At 35.1% G+C, this 23,310-nt stretch overlaps 1 protein-coding gene across 13 annotated transcripts; it reads right to left on the reverse strand.

The window, feature by feature from the left end:
* Positions 1–716: 716 nt before the first annotated feature.
* Positions 717–13,071, reverse strand: khdrbs1a (KH domain containing, RNA binding, signal transduction associated 1a). 13 transcript variants are annotated; one of them, NR_155509.2, is given in 11 exon segments: positions 717–883; positions 3,576–3,627; positions 6,820–6,989; positions 7,127–7,183; positions 7,345–7,418; positions 9,294–9,525; positions 9,651–9,784; positions 9,945–10,091; positions 11,300–11,416; positions 11,497–11,618; positions 12,866–13,047. NR_155509.2 is itself a non-coding variant. In NM_001362252.2 (9 exon segments), coding segments are annotated over 8 exon segments (966 nt in total). In that variant the 5' UTR covers positions 12,990–13,047; the 3' UTR covers positions 5,869–6,989; positions 7,127–7,167.
* Positions 13,072–23,310: the final 10,239 nt, after the last annotated feature.

Consider the following 23,310-nt stretch of genomic DNA (forward strand, 5'->3'; position numbering starts at 1 on the left):
TTGTTTGCCATGCTGCAGAGGACTGTCTGATATTTGTACAATGCAAAGTGTAAAGCCTGTCGCACTGTGGACGAGGTGCAATGTTGTGCCGTGTCTTTAAAATGCTTTTCGTTCCCTATAAGTGAAGCCTGCACAGAGAGGCGCGCACTCCGCAGCACCCAGCTGATTAGTTACTTAGCAACGCAAGCCATTAACAGGGAAGTGCTTTCAGCCACCGATAATGTTCTTATTGATCATGTATTTTAACTGAAATAGTCATTTAAATAGACCCGAGCATTCATTTAGCGTAAAAGAGGTAAGCGTAAGTGAAAAGTAAATGCAGTCAGGTGCAGCAGACAAGCGCCAAAAATCACAGGAAGCGCCCCGCCAGAAGCACTTATTCATAAAAGTCCCCGTGCACAGAGTCGGGCCACTACGCTTCTTTTCCTGTGTCAAGAAAGTGTCAACTGCATTTAAATGACATAAGCATAAAGCTCAATTTTTGCAGTACTTAAGCTTAAATTATAATAAAAAATATATTAACCTTCAGAATGACGCGGGACACAAAATTCACCCATGTGGGCCCATTGATTACCCCTCATCTAAAATTTCTTTGCAGCCCCCAGATTGAAAACCCCTGGTCTACAATCATATGTAGACAAGGTCATTTAAAATTCGATAAAATAAATGAATAAAAAGGCTTAAAATATATAAGAATAAGAATTTTCAGACTTGGTAAACTTCAATTCAAGTTTATTTAAAAAGTATAAAAATCATTTAAAATTGAGAAGTATAAAAGTGACAACTGGCAAAAAATAATGTTGAACATTGTTCAGTCACAAAAAAAACAGTATAAAAAGGCTCAGACATTTTCCTCTTCAGGACAAAAATAGCACCAAAAACCCTGGAAAAACAGAAGACAGAATTAGACAGCAATTAAAGCCGCAACATGCCAAAAACAAACCTACATACTACTAATAATAATTAAAAAACCCTAAGGCTTTTACCAGCATGCAACAGAACATCACTTCTCAATGCTCTCTTGCAGGATTGTGTGAATGCCAAACCCACTAATCTCTTGAGGTCAGTAACTCCAGTAACAGAAAGGACAAGCGCACAACAAATTTTCCTCCTACACATAATGGGCCATCAAACTACAGCAATAGCCCACACAAAGTACCATCACTTGCTCCAAACCCATTACAGCATAGGTCTCGAACTCAATTCCTGGAGGGCCACAGCTCTGCAGTTTTGCTTCAACCCCAAACACAACTGATCTAAATCAAGGTGTTCAAAAAGAGCAACGACCACCTTCATTAGTTGGAGCAGCAGCAGTGTTTGGGGAGCTGTGGCCCTGCAGGAATGGAGCTTGAGACCTATGAGTTTTCTGTTGAACACAGATCATATTTTGCAAACCTGAACACACTGTCTGTTTCTCCTATATGGACGTCAGGCTTAAAGCTTCAGTTAAAGATCAGCTTTTGTGTTTACCAGATGAAAGAAACAAGCAGGTTTGGAATAACAGAGTTCTTACACCTTTTCCAACTTCAAATTCCTGCACTTTACAAGCACTTTCAAGGTGCATTTGTATGTTTTTCTAGCACCTAATAACCACGGTTAATTACATTTATGTATCTTGTATGTAAATTTACATGCATAGTGTTATTAAAAAATAATAATAACATTAACTTAAATTGTTGAATACTTTAGAGCATAGATTTATTAGGATAGTACACCCAAAAATGATTAAAAAATAAATTAAAAAAATGTTCAGCTATTGGATACTACTACTACTACTACTACTACTACTACATGTATTGGAAATGTTTTTTATGTATTGGAAATGTTTTTTGGTCTTTCTACCTAAAGATCTCAAAAAATGAGCTCGCAGTAAGATTTTGTTAGGGTGTAGTACCAAACTTTCATGACCAGTCGTTCATGACATTTCATGTGCATTGCTATTTTTTTAGTCATTGGATTGGCATTTCAGGTGCAAATATGAAATCTAGGTGAATGTCTCCTAAATACAATGCGTATGAAGCTGAATTTGAATTGTGAATTCTTAAACTTTACCGTATTTACAGCTATCTGCAGTTTTCTACAAACCCAATATCTGCAGTCTTTGAATTTGAAAGTTTGAAAATATCTATAAAAATCTGACCAAAAAAATTAAGTTGTCTTAAACTTCAGATGATTCACTAATCGAGTTAAGAAATTCAAATTTAAAGAAATTCAAAGTCAAAACATTTTAATAGCATATAATCAGTTTTATTAACTTACGATTGTTAATGCAATTTAACAATTAAGTTCGGATTTTTTTGGCATACTATTAGCTCCATAAATACGCACCTGCGGTGAACATTATGCATAGAAAACCCAAATATATTTTAAGGTCACATAGATGTAATTGAACGCATATGCAACCAAAACAGTCAATTTCGAGCCCTGCAATTTCAAAATCAAGCAGGTTCAAGCACTGTCAAAAATCTAAGCACTTTTCTAACCTTGAAAACACTATTAAAAATCTAATTTCAGAATTCCAGCACCCGTAAGAACCCTGAAATAAGTGAAAGGAAAGTTAGATTATCAGTTTGGGGTGAACTACCCTTTTAAATTAGAGCTTTAGATTTATGAATCATGTCGTCATTATATGTCTGATATTCAGAAACAAGAGGTTTCTGCGCAAGTAATAAGGATCTTGCGCCACATCAAACCTTGGATGTGCAGCATTTTGCAATCCATGCCAATCATTCCACTTCTGCAACAGCCACCACACTCAAACACATGGTCAAGATGTTAAATTAAAACATTTGTGGCGTTTTGACAAACCTTTGCGTGAGACTAGTTCCTTAGCAATCTCAAAGCCTGAATTTGCCCTTGAACTTATTTTATCTGTAAACTAAGTTGTAGTTTGGTGTAGTGTAAAAACGAATGCAGTCAAGACTTTCGCCGATCCACCTTGCAGTTTAAACAGCAGCAATAAAACGCCAGCACATGCAGTGTAAAAACACATGACACGACTACTTCGAAAATCATGCAGTCTGAACTCAGCATGAGTCTTTTCAGTGATCTCAAATTAGACTTCTGCACAACTAAAATCGCATAAATCATTTGCAAATTTAAGATTTGACTATTTGCTAATCAAAGAGAAGAAACTTACTTTGCTATAAAATGGGGACCTAAAATCAAAAAGATGAATTTGCTGTGATAGCCACTGTTGGCCTTTTTAAAAAAATTGTATTACATATTACTTGCACCTGAGAAGTCAGACAAAACTGAACAAAATGTGCAGTGGGGACGCTCCAATCAGTTCACTACTGAACATTTGTTTATTTTTATTAAGCTGATTACTGCATTATGTTTATTAAGTACAGGTTTTAAGTTCTGTTTGTTAAAACCAAGTGTCTTGCAGTACTGTTTTTGTAATAAATGGAAAGCAAATATGAAATTCTCTTCCCCTTTTTGGCTGATCTGAAAAATGGTCTGACTAAATTAAAGTCACCTAAACCATGAGATTTGTGATCCATTACACCAATACCAATAACCCCATTTAGCTGAACCATATGGATTTAACATGTATCCTTTTAACACTTTACCTGTAGTAGCTGCCTGGTGAACCAGTCTGGAAAGAACCATCTGCTTCAGTCACTGAGCAACACAAAAGAAGAATTAGTACAAGGCAACACCAATTCACTTACTAAATAAAAACAAAACAAAAGACAAGCCAAACTCTACATCTCATTAGCCACTAATATTGGAGGATACTTTTGATCTATTTTGTACAGCTACAAGAACATTTTAAGAGCAGTGCATTTTGACAGTAAATATAACTAGAATCTATTGGTTGTTTTAAAACAATGAGTTGCACATTAAAACAAACTGAAGTTGGTTTTAGAAAGTTAATGATTTAAATGTTATGCATGTTAGCCAGGTTTAGGAATATTGACATTTTAAATTTGGAAACAACGCAATTTGTAATGTGATTGTGCAGAAATGAATGAATGAACAAGTTGTGCTAAAAAGAGAAAATTTAGGGTTGGTATTACCTTTCTGAAGCTTGCATTACGCTTTTGTTCCCAAATTTTGTGGTTTATTAAGCCAGCGGAAGCCTGAACATTTGAATCATCTTCACGGTCAAAACTTTCATCTTGGGCTTTGTGTTGAGTGCTCTGGTTGAACATTGCATCATGCCGTTTCTTTTGTTTTGTTTGTTTGTTTTTTTTGCACGCAGAATTACCATAGATGAGCACTAAACATCTAGTCGTTTTGTGCATGTATACTTTACCTTTTAAAAAGGGGAATCTATTTGCGCTTTTAGAGGGGACTCTGCAGGTCTTACCTCAAGATCCTTTTCAATAGAAGACAAACACGTAGAGTCTCTGTGACGTCAGAGGGATTTAGTGACTCTGACGCAAGGTTGCAAAGAGAGTTATCGCTTTTAAAACAGGTATAAACACATTAGGAATTCCAGGAGTGTCTTTGTATTGTGTATAAATCATTGCTTGGGTTGAACATTCACTATTATATGTTAAAGGGGTCATAAGTCAAAAAACTTAAAGTTTGCAGTTAGCTATAATTATTGAATAGATCACATTAATAACGTCAAAAGGTTTAAAAGTTCTTAATAATATACAGAACAAAAACATGAACAACTTAGGGCTGCACGATTCTGGCTAAAATGACAATGACCATTTTATTTTTTGCTTAAAATCAAGATCACAATTTTCTCACGATTCCGTCCATGTGATAAAGGTCAACACGAGTAGCCCATTATTGGTTATAATAATTATAATTCTCAAAGATTTAACAGAATATTAGGTCTATTAAGTATTAATAATATTAAGTCTACTGGTGGTCAAGATGCTAAATTTTGTAGACTTGCAATGGTGAACTGAAATAAACTAAATTGGTCCTGATCATTAATGCAAAGCATTACATTAGTATTTACACAAAACTGCTGTATTAGGGAATTTAGGGAGTCTGTATGAGAAATTCTTGCAATCCATCAACATGACCGATTTTTCCACTAGAAAAATTAAATTTGTAATCAGATTACCTCCTGCATTATTGTCAGCTGTATTTAGGCTAGTAGTTATACCGACACTTACACTTTATAAACTACAGGTTTGCTGTAAAAGTAATAAAAACAAAATGCTTGTCTTAATCATAAATCTAAAATTCGATATGATCCTTCAAATCAAACTGGATTCCTTGAAGACCACAGCGCCGCAGTTTTGCTCCAATACTAAATCAACGGCGGATCCAACTAAATCAAGATGTTCAAGACTAGACACCAAGCAGGTGCGAGTTAGAGCTAAACTGTGGCCCTCCAGGAATTGAGACCACCGATTTAAATGTGATTGCTGTTGGTTTCACTTTTACAGCTCTTGTCCCGGCTGCCGTGACCAAGAGACACAAATAAATATACATCTCCCCAGTGGCTACCAAAAGATTGCTCTGTGCAAACTAAATGTTATTTCAGTACTTTTACTTGTTATTCACAGCCTATGCGGATTCTCTTGTGATTCAGTGACCGCGAAAGCATTACAGGACAAAAAATTAAATTTTGGGGTGAATTATACCTTAAAAAAATACAACTTATGACTTTTTAGAAAGCTTGTGCGGCACCTTTAAGCCAATTGAACCATTCAAAGTCAGGAGAGAAGCATAATTGTAGAAATGCTTTAGATTATTAAGGGGAACGAATAGATCTTCGATTAATCGTGCAGCCCTATAACAATTTATTTTAAAAGATGACCCCTTTAAATTAATATATACAAAATATTTGAGATCTATTGGGGAGTAACAGTAACACATTTAGGAAATAAGACATTAAGGCTATGCTATAGTCAATTGTTTGTACACAACATAAGTAACATTTTGACGGTCTGCTTGAAATAATTTCAGGTTTTTATCAACGGTTTATACACAACATATTTTGAACAGCATTAAATGAGAAAAAACAAACAGGTTTTCCATCTAAATATTGAGAAGCTATAACTTGCATGCAGACTTTTGACAGTTTTACAGTTTGCAACAGTTGACAGTTTTTGTAGGATGAACATTACAAAGTTAATAAGAGTCCAATACAAACGTTTTGAAGGCTGTAAAAGAAAAACTATGCTTTATTGACAAACTGGTAGGGACACATTTTGGACATATTTAGATCCCTAGTTAGGCAAAAATGTACACAAAGTCTGCTAATATTTCGGAAACTGCAAAATTAAAAACACCAAAAGTACAAGTTTTGAATATTTGGGTGTTGTACGTACAAAGATTTTTTTCGTCTTGAAGTAAAAGCTAAACTACAACCTTATTTGTTTTACTCATTTTATTATTTAACAAAACGAATCAGCAGAAGCGTAGTTTGAATTTTACGACTATAATCAAACAGGAAATTACCTCATCAAAATTTAAAACAAGTTGGGTTGAAAATTAACTAATATTTTTATGCATCCTTCAATTTTTCCTTTTTTTTTGTTTTGCCTTGAAGCGCGTTTGGAATAGAAGTGACATTAACAGGCAGTTTTTTCCTTTTTTTAGCAAGTCATTTACATATGGCCATCAGCTAATTGTCTTAGCAGGTATCTTATTTCTTTTTTCCAAAGAAGAAACACTTATCCATTAAAAAAATAATAATAATAAAAAACAAAACCGGCAAGAAAACAATAAAATTGCAAAACAAAATGCCAAGAGAATAAGCACATCCATCATATAAACCGCAAGTCTAAAACGTGTCGTACTGAACTTATGAATGGTCATCGTCCTACTTGGGATTCAGAATATTTAAAAAGGAGTGTGTTAACCAAAACAGCATACAAAAATAACAACTAGAATTACTTTAGATGATAACAAGAGGTTACGAGGGAAGGAGGCTGCGCAGGCAACAGCAGTGAGCCGACAGCACTCTCAGTATCGGCCATAAGGGTGTTCCCGAAACGATTTTCCTTGGCGAGCTGTAGGGGCTTTTCCACCAGCACCACCCCAAGCGCCACCTTCCCAGTCATCTTCTGCTGATAAAAAAAAAAAACATTTTAAATTACCTTAACACATGGAAAGCTTGTGAGCAAGTAAGAGTGTCGTTTTGAGCACATTAACACTAAAACAAGGCTAAAGTTAGCCAAGACACTGACACAACATGACTTACTGTAAGACTCGTAACTCTCCTGTGCCTCTCCGTGGCCGTAGTCATAATACTCCGTATCTCTGTGGAAACAAACAGCAAACATGAAGCTTTTCCCCAAAACAAAAATATATGATAGCACTTGACACACAATGACCCCGCCGAGTTAAACTTTGAATGCATCAATTGATGGAAACGGATGATTAAAATGGAAGCGACGGGATGAAATAAAAGGCACTCACGGCTGTGCAGGCTGCTGACTGTAGTAGCTCTCATATCCTTCATAGGAAGCCTCAGCATATGGTTCTTCATAGGCCTGAGAAAGCACATGTAGATGTGTCAGAAGTTGAACAACTTCTTGAGGGGATTATGCTTTTACACATTCAACGGTTTAATTTGTCGATTGACAATCAAGTAAGATTTAAAAATGAATTTGAAAGTGACGAGTGAACACCTCCATTTGGTGCTTTCCCACTGCATGGCATTACTTTCTACAGCTCACTTTTGAGATTTTCTAAGGAGCCTAGGCCCAAATCAGTTGTCTTTTGACACCCAAAAGCACTAGCTCTGAACCAGGATGCTTAAAATAAGCAATTAGGGATGCACAGAAGTAAAAATTATGAGCCAAACCCAAAATCCTGCATGCACTATAAATGCCTTATTCTAGAAAAAAAAATTGGCATGCATTTTTTGGACAAAAACCATTTAGCTGATAAAAATTCAGTGCATCCCCTAATAAACATAGCTAGAAGCATGGTCTAGAAGAACCACTTGCGTCAGGGGCTGTGGGTGAGCTACCATAGCCAGCAAGATCAGCAGAAACTTGACTAGGGATGTCAAAAGTACCAAATTCTGCACTGAAGCATTAAAATTGCTGCTAAAATTGAGGTTCTTAAACACTGCTGAAAGTTATGGTTTACATACTCGATACATGACTGATCTGATATATGGGCACTGAAGCATTTGAAAGCAGGGCCTATCAGAGGATCTGTCTATGAGCAGATATACAACAGACACCTGCTGATAAATTGGGTATTGATCTGTACTGATTTTATTTTGACTACCTGCATTTCCAAAGTCAGTACTTTTGACCAACATTATTGAAATAGAAGTGGGTGACCTGACATTTCTAATTCACAGTACAAGCACAAAAAAAAAATAAAAATAAATTATATATAAATATATAATAGTACAAATTTGATCGTGTATTCAGTACATTTGTCTACATTGAGATGCATGTGTTAACGTTAATTTAAGGTGACTATTTTAATCATTTAAATGGCTACTTCAATAAACTTTTGCATTCATCTGAACCTGATTAGATAAAATATGAAAACATCAGCAAAATCCTACATATTGGACTTTTCACAGTGTGAGAAGTGTTCATTTACAGAGTCAGGTTTCAGATTTCTTTGACATTTGATTTTTATTTGTGTATTTGAAAGCAGACAGAAAAAGAAAGCTATGCATTTCATAAGGGAGCTCAAAACAATTTCAAAAGTTTATAAAACTTGAAAATGCATGTTACTTTGTTAGTTGTTGCAAGAGTAACCAAAACATGCATTGCATAATAAAAAAAATTGAAAAAAAGTGTTGAGCAAAAATTGTTTTGCTTCCAAATCATTTACAGGATGTCATACTTATGAGGGTTAAAAGTTTCCACACTTAGTGGTAGCAACAGTAGCCCAATATGTGATCCGTCAAGATAAGTGGATCAAATCAAGGTGGAAAAAAAAAGCAAGCATTTACATTGAGTCTTAAATTACTGTCTGAACCCAAGAGTAGTTACTTAACAAGCCTTTAAATACAAAACTTTAGAGTTTACACATCAATATATATTACAATTCAAAAGTCTGGAGTAAACTGCAAAATATAGCTTAAAATTCAGCTTAAATAGAGCAGCATGTATTGTACAAACCCTTAACATGAATTTAAAGAGGATTTGATGATCAGGAAACTGCGTGCTAATGCTCATTTGTGAAAACTTAACCAAATCCTAGGGTGCATTAAAGTAATGATATAAAATAAAACTACATAAACTTGAAACATTTGAAATGGACAGCATGAAATGCATTGGGGCTGAATAAACAATATTTAATACATTTATCAAAATTACAATAATCCCCAATCTACTTAAATAGTGTAAATAACAGCTGAGGGGCAGTTGCTGGTGCTATGTATATTGACTCACATATTCTCCGTAAGTTTCAGGTTTGGCCTGTTGGTGGGAGAGTCCGGCTGCAGGTGTCATTCTGGCAGCTTGGGTTGGTGGCCTTGAGCGGGATGCTGCTCCCCCTCTGGTTGGGGTGGGGGGCTGAGGTCCTCCTCGTCCTGCTGGGGCTCCACGTGCTGCAGCTCCACGGCCAGGACCTCCCCTTGGTGCTCCTCCGCGCGGTGCTCCACGAGGAGGCATACCACGACCCCTATTAAAGACAACAAAATGGGATTACTACAAATGAAGGGGAGAAAAAAAAAAAAAAAAAAAAAAAACTTGCAGATACATTTAAAAATGAAATTATATGTTAAAATGCATCTGTTAATGTCTCACCTAGCACCCATTGGGGGAGGGCCACCACGTCCTCTGCCTGGCATGCCTCTGCCATGGCCAGACATATCCTGAGCGCCGTTCAGAAAACCTGGATCCATGAAAGCATCAGGGTGCATCTCATCCATACCTTCCACCTGAAATAAGTAAAATTGTATTATTATAATTAATGGGGTTTAATTATTATTGTTACATAAATCACAGAAATTTCCATAATCCAACACTAGAATAGTATATAAAGCAGAGGCAGATCTACACCACTAGATGGCAGTCCACTGAAGGAAGGTTCACACTTACAGGCATCAGGAATTTCTTGACCTCATCCATGGCATGAGCCATACGCAGGTAACAGTCAGGAATGGGAGCAAAGACCTCAATATGCACATGCAGCTCCATCCCCAAGTGTGCATACTTTGGATCTCCACCCTTCCTTAGCTCCTCTTCCTGCAGGCAAAGCAATTTAATCTTTAGCATGCAGGTCATTTCAAAGTAAAGCGATTAGTAGAGCAGAACAAGCTTATGACGGAATCAAATTCCCCAGAAGCTTCTATAATGGTATTCAGCATTCACAATATTATGCCAAGTTGCTAACAAGTTAGTAGGCATAAAATATGTGGTATAGTTTTTTTTTTTTATATTCAGAGGAAACAAATGGTTAACAAAATGAAGCTGCAAATGGGTAAGTACAATAGATCAGGGGTCCCCAAACTTTTCAGCCCGCGACCCCCAAAATAACAATGCCAGTGACTCGCGACCCCCAATATCCTCTGAGGTGGTTATAAATACAGAAACCTTGCATGCAATGACGCAGACACACCAATTAAATTTGTGTCAGTGCTTTAAATGTGCCAGAAAGTATAACCTGATGTTATAAAATCAAAATGCATCTGACGCTATTGCTGCCTTTAATATAATGTAATTACCCCAGGGGTCGCAATCCAATAGAACTAGTAACTATAGGCTACTATAGTAACTATATAGTATATAGTAACTATAAACTACTATTTTTATTTTCAATATAGTTATGGATAAAATAAGTTAAATCTTATGGTTTAATAAAAATAAATAGATTTTTGGAAATCAACAGGCGACCCCCATTCATTGCCCCGCGACCCCTCGGGGGGTCCCGACCCCCACTTTGAGAACCACTGCAATAGATAACACTTTACAATATATAAAATGTTAGTTTATTTACGGTAAATGAATAAAATAAAATGAATAAAAATCAAACTATCAGATTGTATTGATTCTATTACCAAGATTAAAAAAGAAATAAAATCATGGAAGATTAACAAAAGTTTTTGTGGTTTGCATTGTAAAACTAGTACAATTAAAATGTTACTGTAACCCTACTGCAGTGTTAACATTCAATAGTCTAAGCATTTGGCGTGGTTATAAACACCACAAAAAGAGAAATTCAGGTTGTGAAAAGACCATGATTTTAATAGTGCATGTTCATTATCAAAATACATTCAATTATTGTACATTGGCATATTTCTAAAGTTGGTTCATTAGATTTAGTTTCATTGTGAAATTAGTAACTGTTAATTAAACAATGTTAAACAATAGCCTTAGAAAGCCATTGTTTAAGCATGCTGTGTAATTAACACGTCACAATAATTTAGCCTAATAGATATATATAGTATTTTTACCTTGTTCTTATCCCTCATGGAGCCCTTTCCCAGCACTGAGATCTTGGCTCCGGTGTCCTCCTGCAGACGTTTGATGGTGCTGCCCTGAGGCCCCAGAATCTTTCCCACAAAGTTGAACTGAGGGGAAACATTGAGAAATTATTAACCACCACATCTCCAACAAAATCTTACATAGTTTTACTGAAATCCAGACTTACTCGGGGATACTGCTTCACAGGAATGAGCACTCTCTCCTTTACACGCACACTCTTGGAGGCGAACAGATCCAGATACAGCTCAGAGTCTTTCTTGGGTTCACCTTTCTGGACTCTCTCAATCTCTGCAAGGGAAAAAACAAAACAGAATAAGGACGTGGTAATATGTAAGCAATTGATTTTGCATTTAGTTATTTGGCTTTCTCTGGGCCCGTAACTAAAAATTTAACTATTTAATTTCAGGTTTCATTTATTGATTCAAATGATCTCGCATAAAGAAAGACAAATAAATGGAGCACTTGTATGTAGACAAGTTTGGATTTTAAGGTAATAAAATAATAAATGTTTAACTTATTAATTCACACGACATATAATTAAACTACGAAGATTTACAAACAATAAGTGTAAAATAGCCACAGTATTGTGCCATTAGGCAAAATTAAGTAAACTCTTATGATAGCAAGAGTGAATTTAAGATATAAAAAGCATGAGTAGTGAATTTAGGTAGTTAAGGTAAATGTTATAAAATAAAGCCCAAATGGATTTCCTTAATATAATAATAAGTGCAAAATATTAGAGCAATATTCAAAATCCCACAAAACAGTAACTCCTCATTTCCCTAGCTTTTCCCGCGTAGCCCTGTGCAATGCATTGTGGGATTGCCCTTGCACAGACAAAGAGCGTGCCATGCTGCTAGCATTAGGTCTGGTCGATTCGTGCACATTTACCAATTTAAAACGTCCACAATATCTCCACATGCTTTAATCTGTCATTTAATTTAACTTAAAAAAAACACCGTATTTTATAAATGTTGCACATTTTCTACTGCCGTTTCCACCCCTTGCGGTCGATTAATGAATTATTAATATATTGTGCGATATTAATATTACAAACGTCATTTATTAACACAGTGTCTAGTTTTATAACGTTAAAAGAAATATCTTGATATAAAGATAGTTAAATATCGATTAAATAAAATAGAAATCTTTTATATCGGTTTCGTAAAGTAACTACGTCACACAAAATAAAAAAATATATATATTTAATAAAACCATAAATTTGTTTACAATAAACGTTGAATATGACTAAAAAGTACATATGAAAACAGTATGAGAACAAAAAAAACACATGAATACGAGGCACACCGTAAAATGGAGGACAGTGAAGCAGCACCTCAAGGCCTAAGTTACCAAACCACAATCACTGCACGCGGCCTGCAAACGCGCATTTCGTCGACGCACGTGAAAAATCCAATGAATGAAAACACACTTAAACACTCTTAAAATACTTCAATTCATCGCTTAAACAATATTACAGAAAAATAAATCACCATTTCTACGTACTTTAAAAAAACTAATAAAGAAGCACCGACCTGCAGATAGGAGTTTCATGGCGTGTGTGAATGAAGAGTCCAGGCTGTCTTTCTCCGCCAATAACTCCGGCAGATATTTGCCGTCCCCGGCGTTGTTCTTCCTCTTGTTGCTGTTGGGATCCATGTCGAAGGGTGTTATTTTAAAAACTGGAGATTGAGCGGAGAATTCAAGCAGCCTTTGCTGGAGAGCGATGGTGGAAATGCGTGCCTGAAGCTTTTGTGCTCCTCTTAACAAAGGCTGATGGCGCAGATGGAAGTGACGTATCCGGGAAGATCTTCTTGCGTTTTATTATTGGATGAGGCGGAGGGAGGGGGCAACATTAAACTGTGATTGGTCTGCACTGATCAGCGCTGAGAAAAGTGACACATGCCTCGTGGTCACGCAATGAATCGAAATTACTTTAGGCGCGTCGCGAGGCCTACATTGGGAAAAAGCGTACAATTATATAATGAAAATCGATTTTACTATATAAAAGGTGCTAAAATACGTTAAATTGCCGTAATATTAGGTTTAAACTATAGTTAAATACAAGGTTAATTATTGTTAAAAGCGTGTAATTACTGTAAAGAGCATGTTCGCTGTTTGTGACAATGAAAATGGTATCATTACTATTGATAGAAGGTCGCACATTACTCCTGTGCTTCCTATTAATTTTAGAGTAAATTTTAAGATTCTGGTCATTACACAGAGCTCTGCGTGGTCAAGCACCCCTTTATATTCAAGATATTTTACATACTCGTCTCAAGACTAATGGTGACTGTGCAATCTGTGTTGTGGCCCCAAGGCTCCGGATCTCTCTCCTTATAGCACTGGGAGCTTTTTAAAAGCATTTAAAGTCATATCCTTTTGGTCACGCTTTAAATTAACAGTATTCTTTACTTGGGTTTTTAACTTGTTTTATTATGTTTTCCTATATTGATTTGTGCTCTTTTACCTGTTTTCTGGTTTTCTCTTATTGTAAAGCACTTTGTGACTTAATGTCTGTGAAAGGTGCTATATAAATAAACCTTTACTTACTCTACAATCTAGAATCTGAACACCAGCAGATCTAGCCTATAGATACCATAAGTGCTCAAAATACCGGGTCGGTGACATCATTTACCTCCCCATTCCTTAAATTTTAAAGGTCCGTCCTCACCCAATAAGTGGTTCTGTTCTCTCATCAGTTGGATTAGAATAACTTTTGAATAGTTTATGACAGAGACATTTGTCTTTTTTTTCCCTATGATTACTGACATCGGCAGGAACCAACACAAATAATTACAGCAACCTAGACCACACAGAACCTTCACTTTCAAATTTGAGTTTACAACAAAAAAAAAAACTCCTCCTTTTGGAGGGGTTTATTAAAACAGACAATATATACAATTATTTTAATAACTTCCAGCTGTGTTTTATGAGAATTCAAAGAATTTTCTTTAACTTTTGCATTTACACCTCTGTATCTGGATTTGGGAAGCTTTTTAATTTCGGTAGGCAAATTCCAGGCGGAAAGGCCAAAATAGTTTGACTTCATGCATCCATGCATCCATCCATCTATATATATATATATATATATATATATATATATATATATATATATATATATATATATATATATATATATATATATAATTAATTAATTGTTAAGAAAACATAGAGGCTGAAAAAAAATTAAATAAATAAATTCAAAATGAAAGATTCAAATTGAGTCAATTTATTTCCTTGTGTAAATGTACACTCTTAAAAAAAAAGGTTCCTTGAGGTTCTATATAGAACATTGGGGCTCTATACTTAGCTAGTAGAACCTTTTACCCAAAAAATTGTTCTATTTAGAACCCTTTAAGTACAAATACATTTTTTTGATTACATTGATTCTATAATTTTGGATGCATAACAATTATATAGTAAAGATAAAAAAATAATTATAATTAAAAATAGAATTAAGCTGTAACACAGAGACAGCTTATGTTTTATATTTTACCATATATTATATAAGAGACTTGCTTTGTTTACCAAATGAGTGGATCTAGATAGATTTGCACTGTAGACATCAAATAAAAGTTAAAAAGCTATTATTTTTTTATTTCATATATTAAGATTTAAGTTATGATACTCCCAAAATCATTCAAGTTAAAAAAAAAAAAAACACTCAATTTTAAGCTAATCTAGTCTAAACTCATATTTACTTTTAAATGTACATGGTGTTTGAAAAGTGTGACTTTCAATAAGGTGAAATAACCCATCAGAGGTTACCGTATAGGTCAGAATCATCTCTTTCTCCCTCAAAACACAGAAAACTTAAGTTTGATAACCAATGAGATGTAATTGGTAGGCCCATATGAAAACCGATTAAGTCTATTTATTCATAAAGTCTTCAAACCACTTGAGGGCGTGTAAAATGTTATTTTTGTGTGAAGTATTCTTTCAATGAGCACTAATCTGGGAAAAGTCACTAGTTTTAATTTTGGAAAGCTGGTAGGCTAATCTAAAACCAATACAGTTGTCGACCTAAAAATAAAAAGAATAGCTATTATATGATTTTTTTAAAAATAAATAAAGATAAATATATACACATATAGACACATGCAAACAAATGCATAGGTGCGAACTACAGGCTGATGTTGCAGGGCGGGTTGGTTTTAACATGTAAATGTGTAGACAGAAGACAAAAGAATATTGTTTGGGGTATATTGCTGTTTTTCACAAAAAGAGAGAGTGTGAATGAGAGACGGGGCAAAGACAAAGAAGCAAAAATGGGGCAGTTCACGACATATCTCTACACAGGACAATAGATATATTTGTGCATGAGAAAGGGAGTTGATCAGTGAGAGTTGGCTTTGTGTGCATCTAATGAATAAAGTCTTGGCAAATATTTCATACCATAGAAGTTTAACAGTTATCAAAACGTGGTTATAATAAAAATCACCTTTCCTTCACATTTGAAAACAAATACGTATATATTATTGTGTAGGACATTTGAGAATTGCAATTTTAGTTAATATAAAGAGGGTAAAGACTGCAACAACATAATATTAACTTGGCTAAAAAAACACTTTTACAGTTTTCTCATTCACTAATAAAGCTACTGATCACACACACAATATAATTGTAGATGGAAAATGTTAAGTTTAGATGTAATGTAATTCTAATGCTGTACAGTGGAAGAAAGTCAATAAAACATTGCAAAATGTTGCATAAAACATAAGAAAATATTTGATTGAATTTTTAAAACATTGTTAAACATTTATTATTTTTCTCTAACTTAACACTAGGAGCACTTTAATAAATAATTGTTATAATATTATTTATGATATACATTTATGTTTTTAAAGAAAAAATATAATAAACAACCCATACTTGCATGATGGGTCAGCAAATGTTTTTAATTTAGAAAAGAATATGATTTAAAAAAAGATGATTTAAGAAAGCAAGATAACTTAAGATAGATATTTTAAGAGATATCTGTCTTAAACCTAAGATAGAAAACTTAAGATAGATATTTTAAGATATATTTAGGATAGATAGATTTCTTAAGATATACTTAAAATAGATAGACATCTTTAGATAAGATATATTCAAGATATAACTTAAGCTTTAAATAGATAGGATAGATAATAGATAACTTAAGTGAGATAGATATTTTAAGAAATATTTTAGATAGACAACAAGATAAATATAAGATTTAAGATAGATTTAAGACTTAATCTCTTAAAATATCTAAGACAGATAGAAAACTTAAGATAGATATTTTAAGATATATTTAAGATAGACAGATATCTTAAGATAGATTTAAGATAGATGACTTAAGATAGATTTAAGACAGATAACTTAAAATAGATCTAAGATAGATATTTTAAGGTATTTTAGACAGATAAGTTAAGATATATAGATATCTTAATATAGATATTTTAAGATAAATTTAAGATAGACAGATATCTTAAGATAGATTTAAGACAGATATATCTTAAAATATATAATATATAAGGAGGCCTGCTTCCTGCTTTGCTACTGTTCGGACGTCTTTGCCTACTGCTCCGCTCCTTGCACTCCTGCTTTTTTATTTTATAATCTAATTTTAACTTGAGCCTATCAGCACAGTGCTCAAACGAAACAGCTTGAAGATCAACATCGAATCTACAAACTTTCTGGAGTACAACTTTACTTTTATTTAGAGGAATTATCGTCTAAACAATCCTCCCGCTACCAGCTGCTTTCATTCCTGAGACGGGAAAACACGGCTGTGAAAATGGCTCTGGATCATATTGATTTGGAATCTCACTGCTGCACCAACTGCCACAAACTTTTACAAAAGATTGCAGTTCTTGAAACAAAGTTACTTGCGATCCAACCAGAACTGCCGAATTACACAGGACCGGTTCATCGTGGAGCCTCACAGCATTCAGCCGGTAAGCCCTATAAATCTACTCCAGCTACTGTTTTGAGAACAGAAAAACAGATTGAAACTGTTGAAAATCAGCGTGAACTATGGCATAAACAAGGTGCGAGACCAAAGGGTACTCGTGGGGTCAGATCACGAAGGTCATACGCTGCTGCATTAGCGTTCTCTACCCCAAATACAGCTCGGACTCAAATACAGCTTCAGAACAGATATGAAGTTTTGAGTAATATGGGTGAAGATTCCCCAAATGCAGTTAGACAGAGATCGCATGACTCAGCAATTAACTTTGCTCTGAACAGAGGCTCAAGGCCGACTAGACAGCGGCATTCTGCTCCGATCGCAACAGAGATAAGAACATTGATTGTTGGAGACTCAATAATCAAAAATTTTAGGAGCAGAGATACCATGACATACTGCTTTCCTCATGCTACAGTTTCTGATATAAATAAAGAACTTGAGAACATATTAAGGAAACATGAGACTGCAAAACGGATTATCATCCATGTGGGGAAGAATGATATTCGGAAGGAGCAGTCAGAACTGCTCAAGAGAGATTTCTGTAAGCTTTTGGAAACAGTTGAAAGATTGAAAATTCAGCCGTTCATCAGTGGACCACTCCCTGCAAGAGGGACAAATATGTTTTCAAGGCTCCTTGGTCTAAATGCATGGCTGCAGAAAACATGTAACATGAAAAGACTGAATTTCATTGACAACTTCAATCTCTTCTGGAACCAAAGACAGCTGTTTACATCAGACGGCCTTCATCCAAACAAGCTTGGTGCAAAAGTGCTGAAAGACAACATCCTCTTCTCCCTCCATCATCCATCAGCTGTGTATGCCACTGAACTGAATGACACACACACACCTAGCAAATGTCCGGATGACCACAGGACTTCAAATCAGCTCCTGAGTGGACTTGTGGCTGACGCATCCTACAAGGACAGAGATAACACCACGCAGCCACAACAACCGCCGATAACGGACAAACTGCCGTCTGCACCCTGCACACTGAGCTCAACACAGGCAGACTGTGATGCATCAGAACAGCATCAAGTCTCAGCACTCATTGATGATCCCCAGGAAAACAGCCAGGTAAACATATCTCAGCAGCCAGAAACCCCAGACCCACAGCCTCTGTCACCGGACACGTTCTCATTGTCATCTTGCTCGCCTCTCTTGGATTTTTCAAAAAAGATGGAGGAACTGGTGTGTGCTGGAACTAAACTCTCACACTCCATTGCTGCTAGCCCCCAGTTAGCAACCAAAAGTCAGCAAGCCACACGCCCATCTCTAAGCCCACCTCGCCCTACACCTAGGAAAGGCCTCAGGTCTTTGCGACAGCGCCAGGTCCCAAAAAACACCTCATCTTTAGCTGGTGAACTTAAAAACTGCCATTGATGTGTCTCGGGGGCCTGCTTAGGTAACAGTGTCTTTATCAGATGTTTACAGAACAAGCAGGAACCCAGTGTGTCTGTAGCTTTCTCTACGCAGATATGTGTCTTATTACGTGACAGAAAACCAAAGACTCTTTCAGACCGTATAGCAAATCATTCAAATCTGGTGTCTATTAAATGTATATCTGAGACTTCTGTAGTGAAAACGACTAAAACTGTTAAGTTAGCACTTCTAAACATCAGATCACTCAATAATAAGTCACTTTTAGTCAATGATTTTATCAACACAAATTGCCTTGATTTTATGCTTTTAAATGAAACTTGGCTAGATGACAGTTGTAGCGCAGCAGTTCTGAATGAAGCAGCTCCTTTAAACTTTGACTTTTTGAGTGTTTGCAGAGCTAATAGGAGAGGTGGAGGCATCGCTGCCCTGTTTAAAGATGTCTATGAATGTAAACAAGTGTCATTTGGTGACTATTTGTCTTTTGAATATCTGAGTATAGCACTAAAAGGGTCTCCACGCATCTTACTAATCATTATCTACAGACCTCCAAAATATTCTCCAGCTTTTATTGATGATTTTACAGAGCTTTTATCAATAGTAACATCTGAATATGATTATTTTAGTATTGCTGGGGATTTTAATATTCACATTGATAATCCAGAAATCAATGCTGTAAAAGAACTGATGACTGTTTTTAACACTTTTGATCTGACTCAGCATGTTCAAGGACCCACACACAATCGTGGACACACCCTTGATCTACTTATAACTAAGGGTTTACACATTTCATCGACTGTTGTTAAGGATGTGGCACTATCTGATCATTTCTGTATTTTCTTTGATATATTGATCACTCCAGCTATTAAAGACAGATCTGTCTCTTTCAGAAAGAGATGCATAAATGAGAACACTAGTGAGCAGTTTATGAAGGCCATATCGCTGGCACCAAGTATATCTGCAGACTCTGTTGATTCTCTCCTTGATTTGTTTAATTCTAAAATTGAAAATGTAATAAATGACATCGCTCCTGTTAAAGTTAGGAAGAGAACTGGCAAAGAGAGAGTCCCTTGGAGAAACTCAAGAGCAGTCCAAATGAAGAAAAGACAATGCAGGAAAGCTGAGCGTATGTGGAGAAAGACGAAACTAGTAGTCCATAATAATATCTATAAAGACAGTATTCAGGCTTTTAATGTGGAACTAAAAACTGCTAGACAGACTTTCTTCTCAAACCTTATAAACAACAATGTAAATAATGCTCGCACACTCTTTGCAACAGTAGAGAGGCTCACAAACCCCCCCAGTCGGATTCCCAGTGAGCTACTCTCTGTAAGCAAATGTAACGAATTTGCTAATTTCTTTACTGATAAGATCAATAATATCAGAAAGGCAATCAGCTCATCCAATCACCCAAGTTGTGTCGATATCAAACAAACTCAACCACAACTTGAGAAGTCAGACATTATGTCTGATTTCATAGCAATTAACGGTAAAATCTTAGAAGAGATGGTGCAAATTATAAAAACATCAACCTGCAGTCTTGACACGCTCCCCACATCATTCTTCAAAACGGTGTTTACCTGTTTAGAAATGGATCTTCTAAAAGTGGTAAATGATTCACTTCTCTCAGGGATTTTTCCAAACTCACTTAAAACTGCAGTTGTTAGACCCCTCTTGAAGAAGAGCAACCTGGATAACACCCTATTGAGCAATTACAGGCCAATCTCAAATCTCCCTTTCATTGGCAAAATCATTGAAAAAGTTGTTTTCAACCAGGTTAACAAGTTCTTAAACTTCAAGGGGTGTTTAGACAATTTTCAATCTGGTTTCAGAGCACATCACAGTACAGAGAGCGCTCTTATAAAGATAATCAATGATATACGTCTAAACACAGATTCAGGTAAAATAACAGTGTTGGTATTGCTCGATCTCAGTGCTGCATTTGACACTGTCGATCACAGCATACTTCTGGATAGGCTGGAAAACTGGGTTGGGCTGTCTGGGACAGTCCTCAAATGGTTCAGATCTTACCTTGAAGGGAGAGGTTACTATGTCAGTATAGGTGATCATAGGTCGAGGTGGACACCCATGACATGTGGAGTCCCACAAGGCTCGATTCTGGCACCTCTCCTGTTCAACCTTTACATGCTCCCTCTGAGCCAAATAATGAGAAAGAATCAAATCTCCTACCACAGCTATGCTGATGACACTCAGATCTACCTAGCCTTACTGCCTAATGACTACAGCCCCATTGACACCCTCTGCCAATGTATTGATGAAATTAAAAATTGGATGTGCCAAAACTTTCTTCAATTAAACAAAGAGAAAACTGAAGTCATTGCGTTTGGGAACAGAGATGAGGTTCTCAAGGTGAATGCGTACCTAGGCTCTAAAGGTCAAACGACAAAAAATAAGGTCAAGAATCTTGGTGTGACGCTGGAGTCAGATCTGAGTTTCAACAGTCATGTCAAAGCAGTCAGTAAATCAGCATACTATCATCTCAAAAACATAGCAAGAATCAGATGCTTTGTTTCTAGTGAAGATTTAGAGAAACTTGTTCATGCTTTTATCAGTAGCAGGGTGGATTACTGTAATGGACTCCTCACTGGCCTTCCCAAAAAGACAGTCAGACACTTGCAGCTCATCCAGAATGCTGCAGCCAGAATTCTGACCAGAAGCAGGAAATCAGAGCACATCACACCTGTCCTCAGGTCTCTACACTGGCTGCCAGTTACATTCAGAATAGATTTTAAAGTATTATTACTGGTCTATAAATCACTAAATGGCCTAGGACCTCAATACATTACAGATATGCTCACTGAATACAAACCTAACAGATCACTCAGATCTTTAGGATCATATAAACTAGAAGTTCCAAGAGTTCAGTCTAAGCAGGGTGAATCTGCCTTCAGCCACTACGCCCCTTGCTGCTGGAATCAGCTTCCAGAAATGATCAGACATGCTCCAACATTAGGCACATTCAAATCAAGACTGAAAACACATCTGTTTAGCTGTGCCTTTACTGAATGAGCACTGTGCTGCGTCCGACAGATCGCACTATTATGTTTTTCGTTTTCTTTTTCATTCTTTTATAACCATTTTAACTCATTTTAATTTGTTTTTATCTGTTTTTAATAATTTTTATTGTCTGCATTTTATTTTCCTAAACTTGTCTTTTTTATTCCTGTTTATGTAAAGCACTTTGAATTGCCACTGTGTATGAAATGTGCTATATAAATAAACTTGCCTTGCCTTGCCTAAAATATCTAAGACGGATAGAAAACTTAAGATAGATATTTTAAGATATATTTAAGATAGACAGATATCCTAAGATAGATTTAATATAGATGACTTAAAATAGATTTAAGACATATAACTTAAAATAGATCTAAGATAGATATTTTAAGGTATTTAAGATAGACAGATGAGTTTATATATATATATATATATATATATATATATATATATATATATATATATATATATATATATATATATATATATATAAATAAAGACAGATATTGTAGATAAATATTTTAAGATATATTTAAGATAGATAAATAGATATCTTAAGATATATTTAAGATATAACTTAAGATAGATTTAAATAGATAAGACAGATTTGAGATAGCTATCTTAAGATGGATTTAAGATAGAAAGATAACTTAAGTTAGATAGATATTTTAAAAAATATTTTAGATAGACAACATGATAAATATAAGATTTAAGATAGATTTAAGACAGATAACTTAAGGTAGATTTAGGATATATAAATAGACAACTTAAGATAGATCGATAACTTAAGATAAATAGAAGATATACAGATATCTTAAGGTAGATAGATAACTTTGAATAGCTAACAAGATAGATTTAAGATAAAAAGATAACTTTAGATACATTTAAAATAGATTGATATCTTAAGATGGATTTAAGACAGATAACTTAAGACAGATTTAAGATAGATAACTTAAGACAAATAGATAACTTAAGATAGATAAGATAAATAGATATCTTAAGGTAGATAGATAACCTAAAATATAGCTAACAAGATATTTTTAAGATAGATAGATAACTTAAGATATATTTAAAATAGCTACATTTGAGGTCAGAATTATTGATTTTATTCTGACTTTAACTGTATATAAAGTTATATCTTAAATATATATCTTATGTATCTTAAGATATATTTAAAAAAGCTAGCTTAAAATAGATTTAAGATAGACATCTTAAGACAGATTTAAGACAGATTTTTTAATATATGCTTAAATTATATAATGCTTAAGATATATATTGTAAGACAGACAGAGACCGATAAATAGATAAAGTATACCCTAACTATAAATGTTGGCATGTACAACACAATACAGTTACATCACAAATCAGCAGGGAATCATGGCACTTTTATTTATTCGAATCAAACCCATACATGACTAAAAATCACAGCGTACACATCTCCAGTGTACATCATGATTATTCCACCACACATTTAAATAAAATCATTTGACTTTTGTTCGCAGGAAAGGCTCCGAATTACCTTTCACACTACAACTCAAAGCAAATCTGTACATAAAGCTCTGCAGACATTCAAGTACCTGTGAACAATATGTGGATTCAATCGATAATCCAGTAATCAGTGTTTACGTCCACCAAGCACAAGGGCATGTAACT

The sequence above is a fragment of the Danio rerio genome, chromosome 13 (assembly GCF_052040795.2).
Source record: "Danio rerio strain M-AB ecotype USA chromosome 13, GRCz13ab, whole genome shotgun sequence".
NCBI classification, from domain to species: domain Eukaryota; kingdom Metazoa; phylum Chordata; class Actinopteri; order Cypriniformes; family Danionidae; genus Danio; species Danio rerio.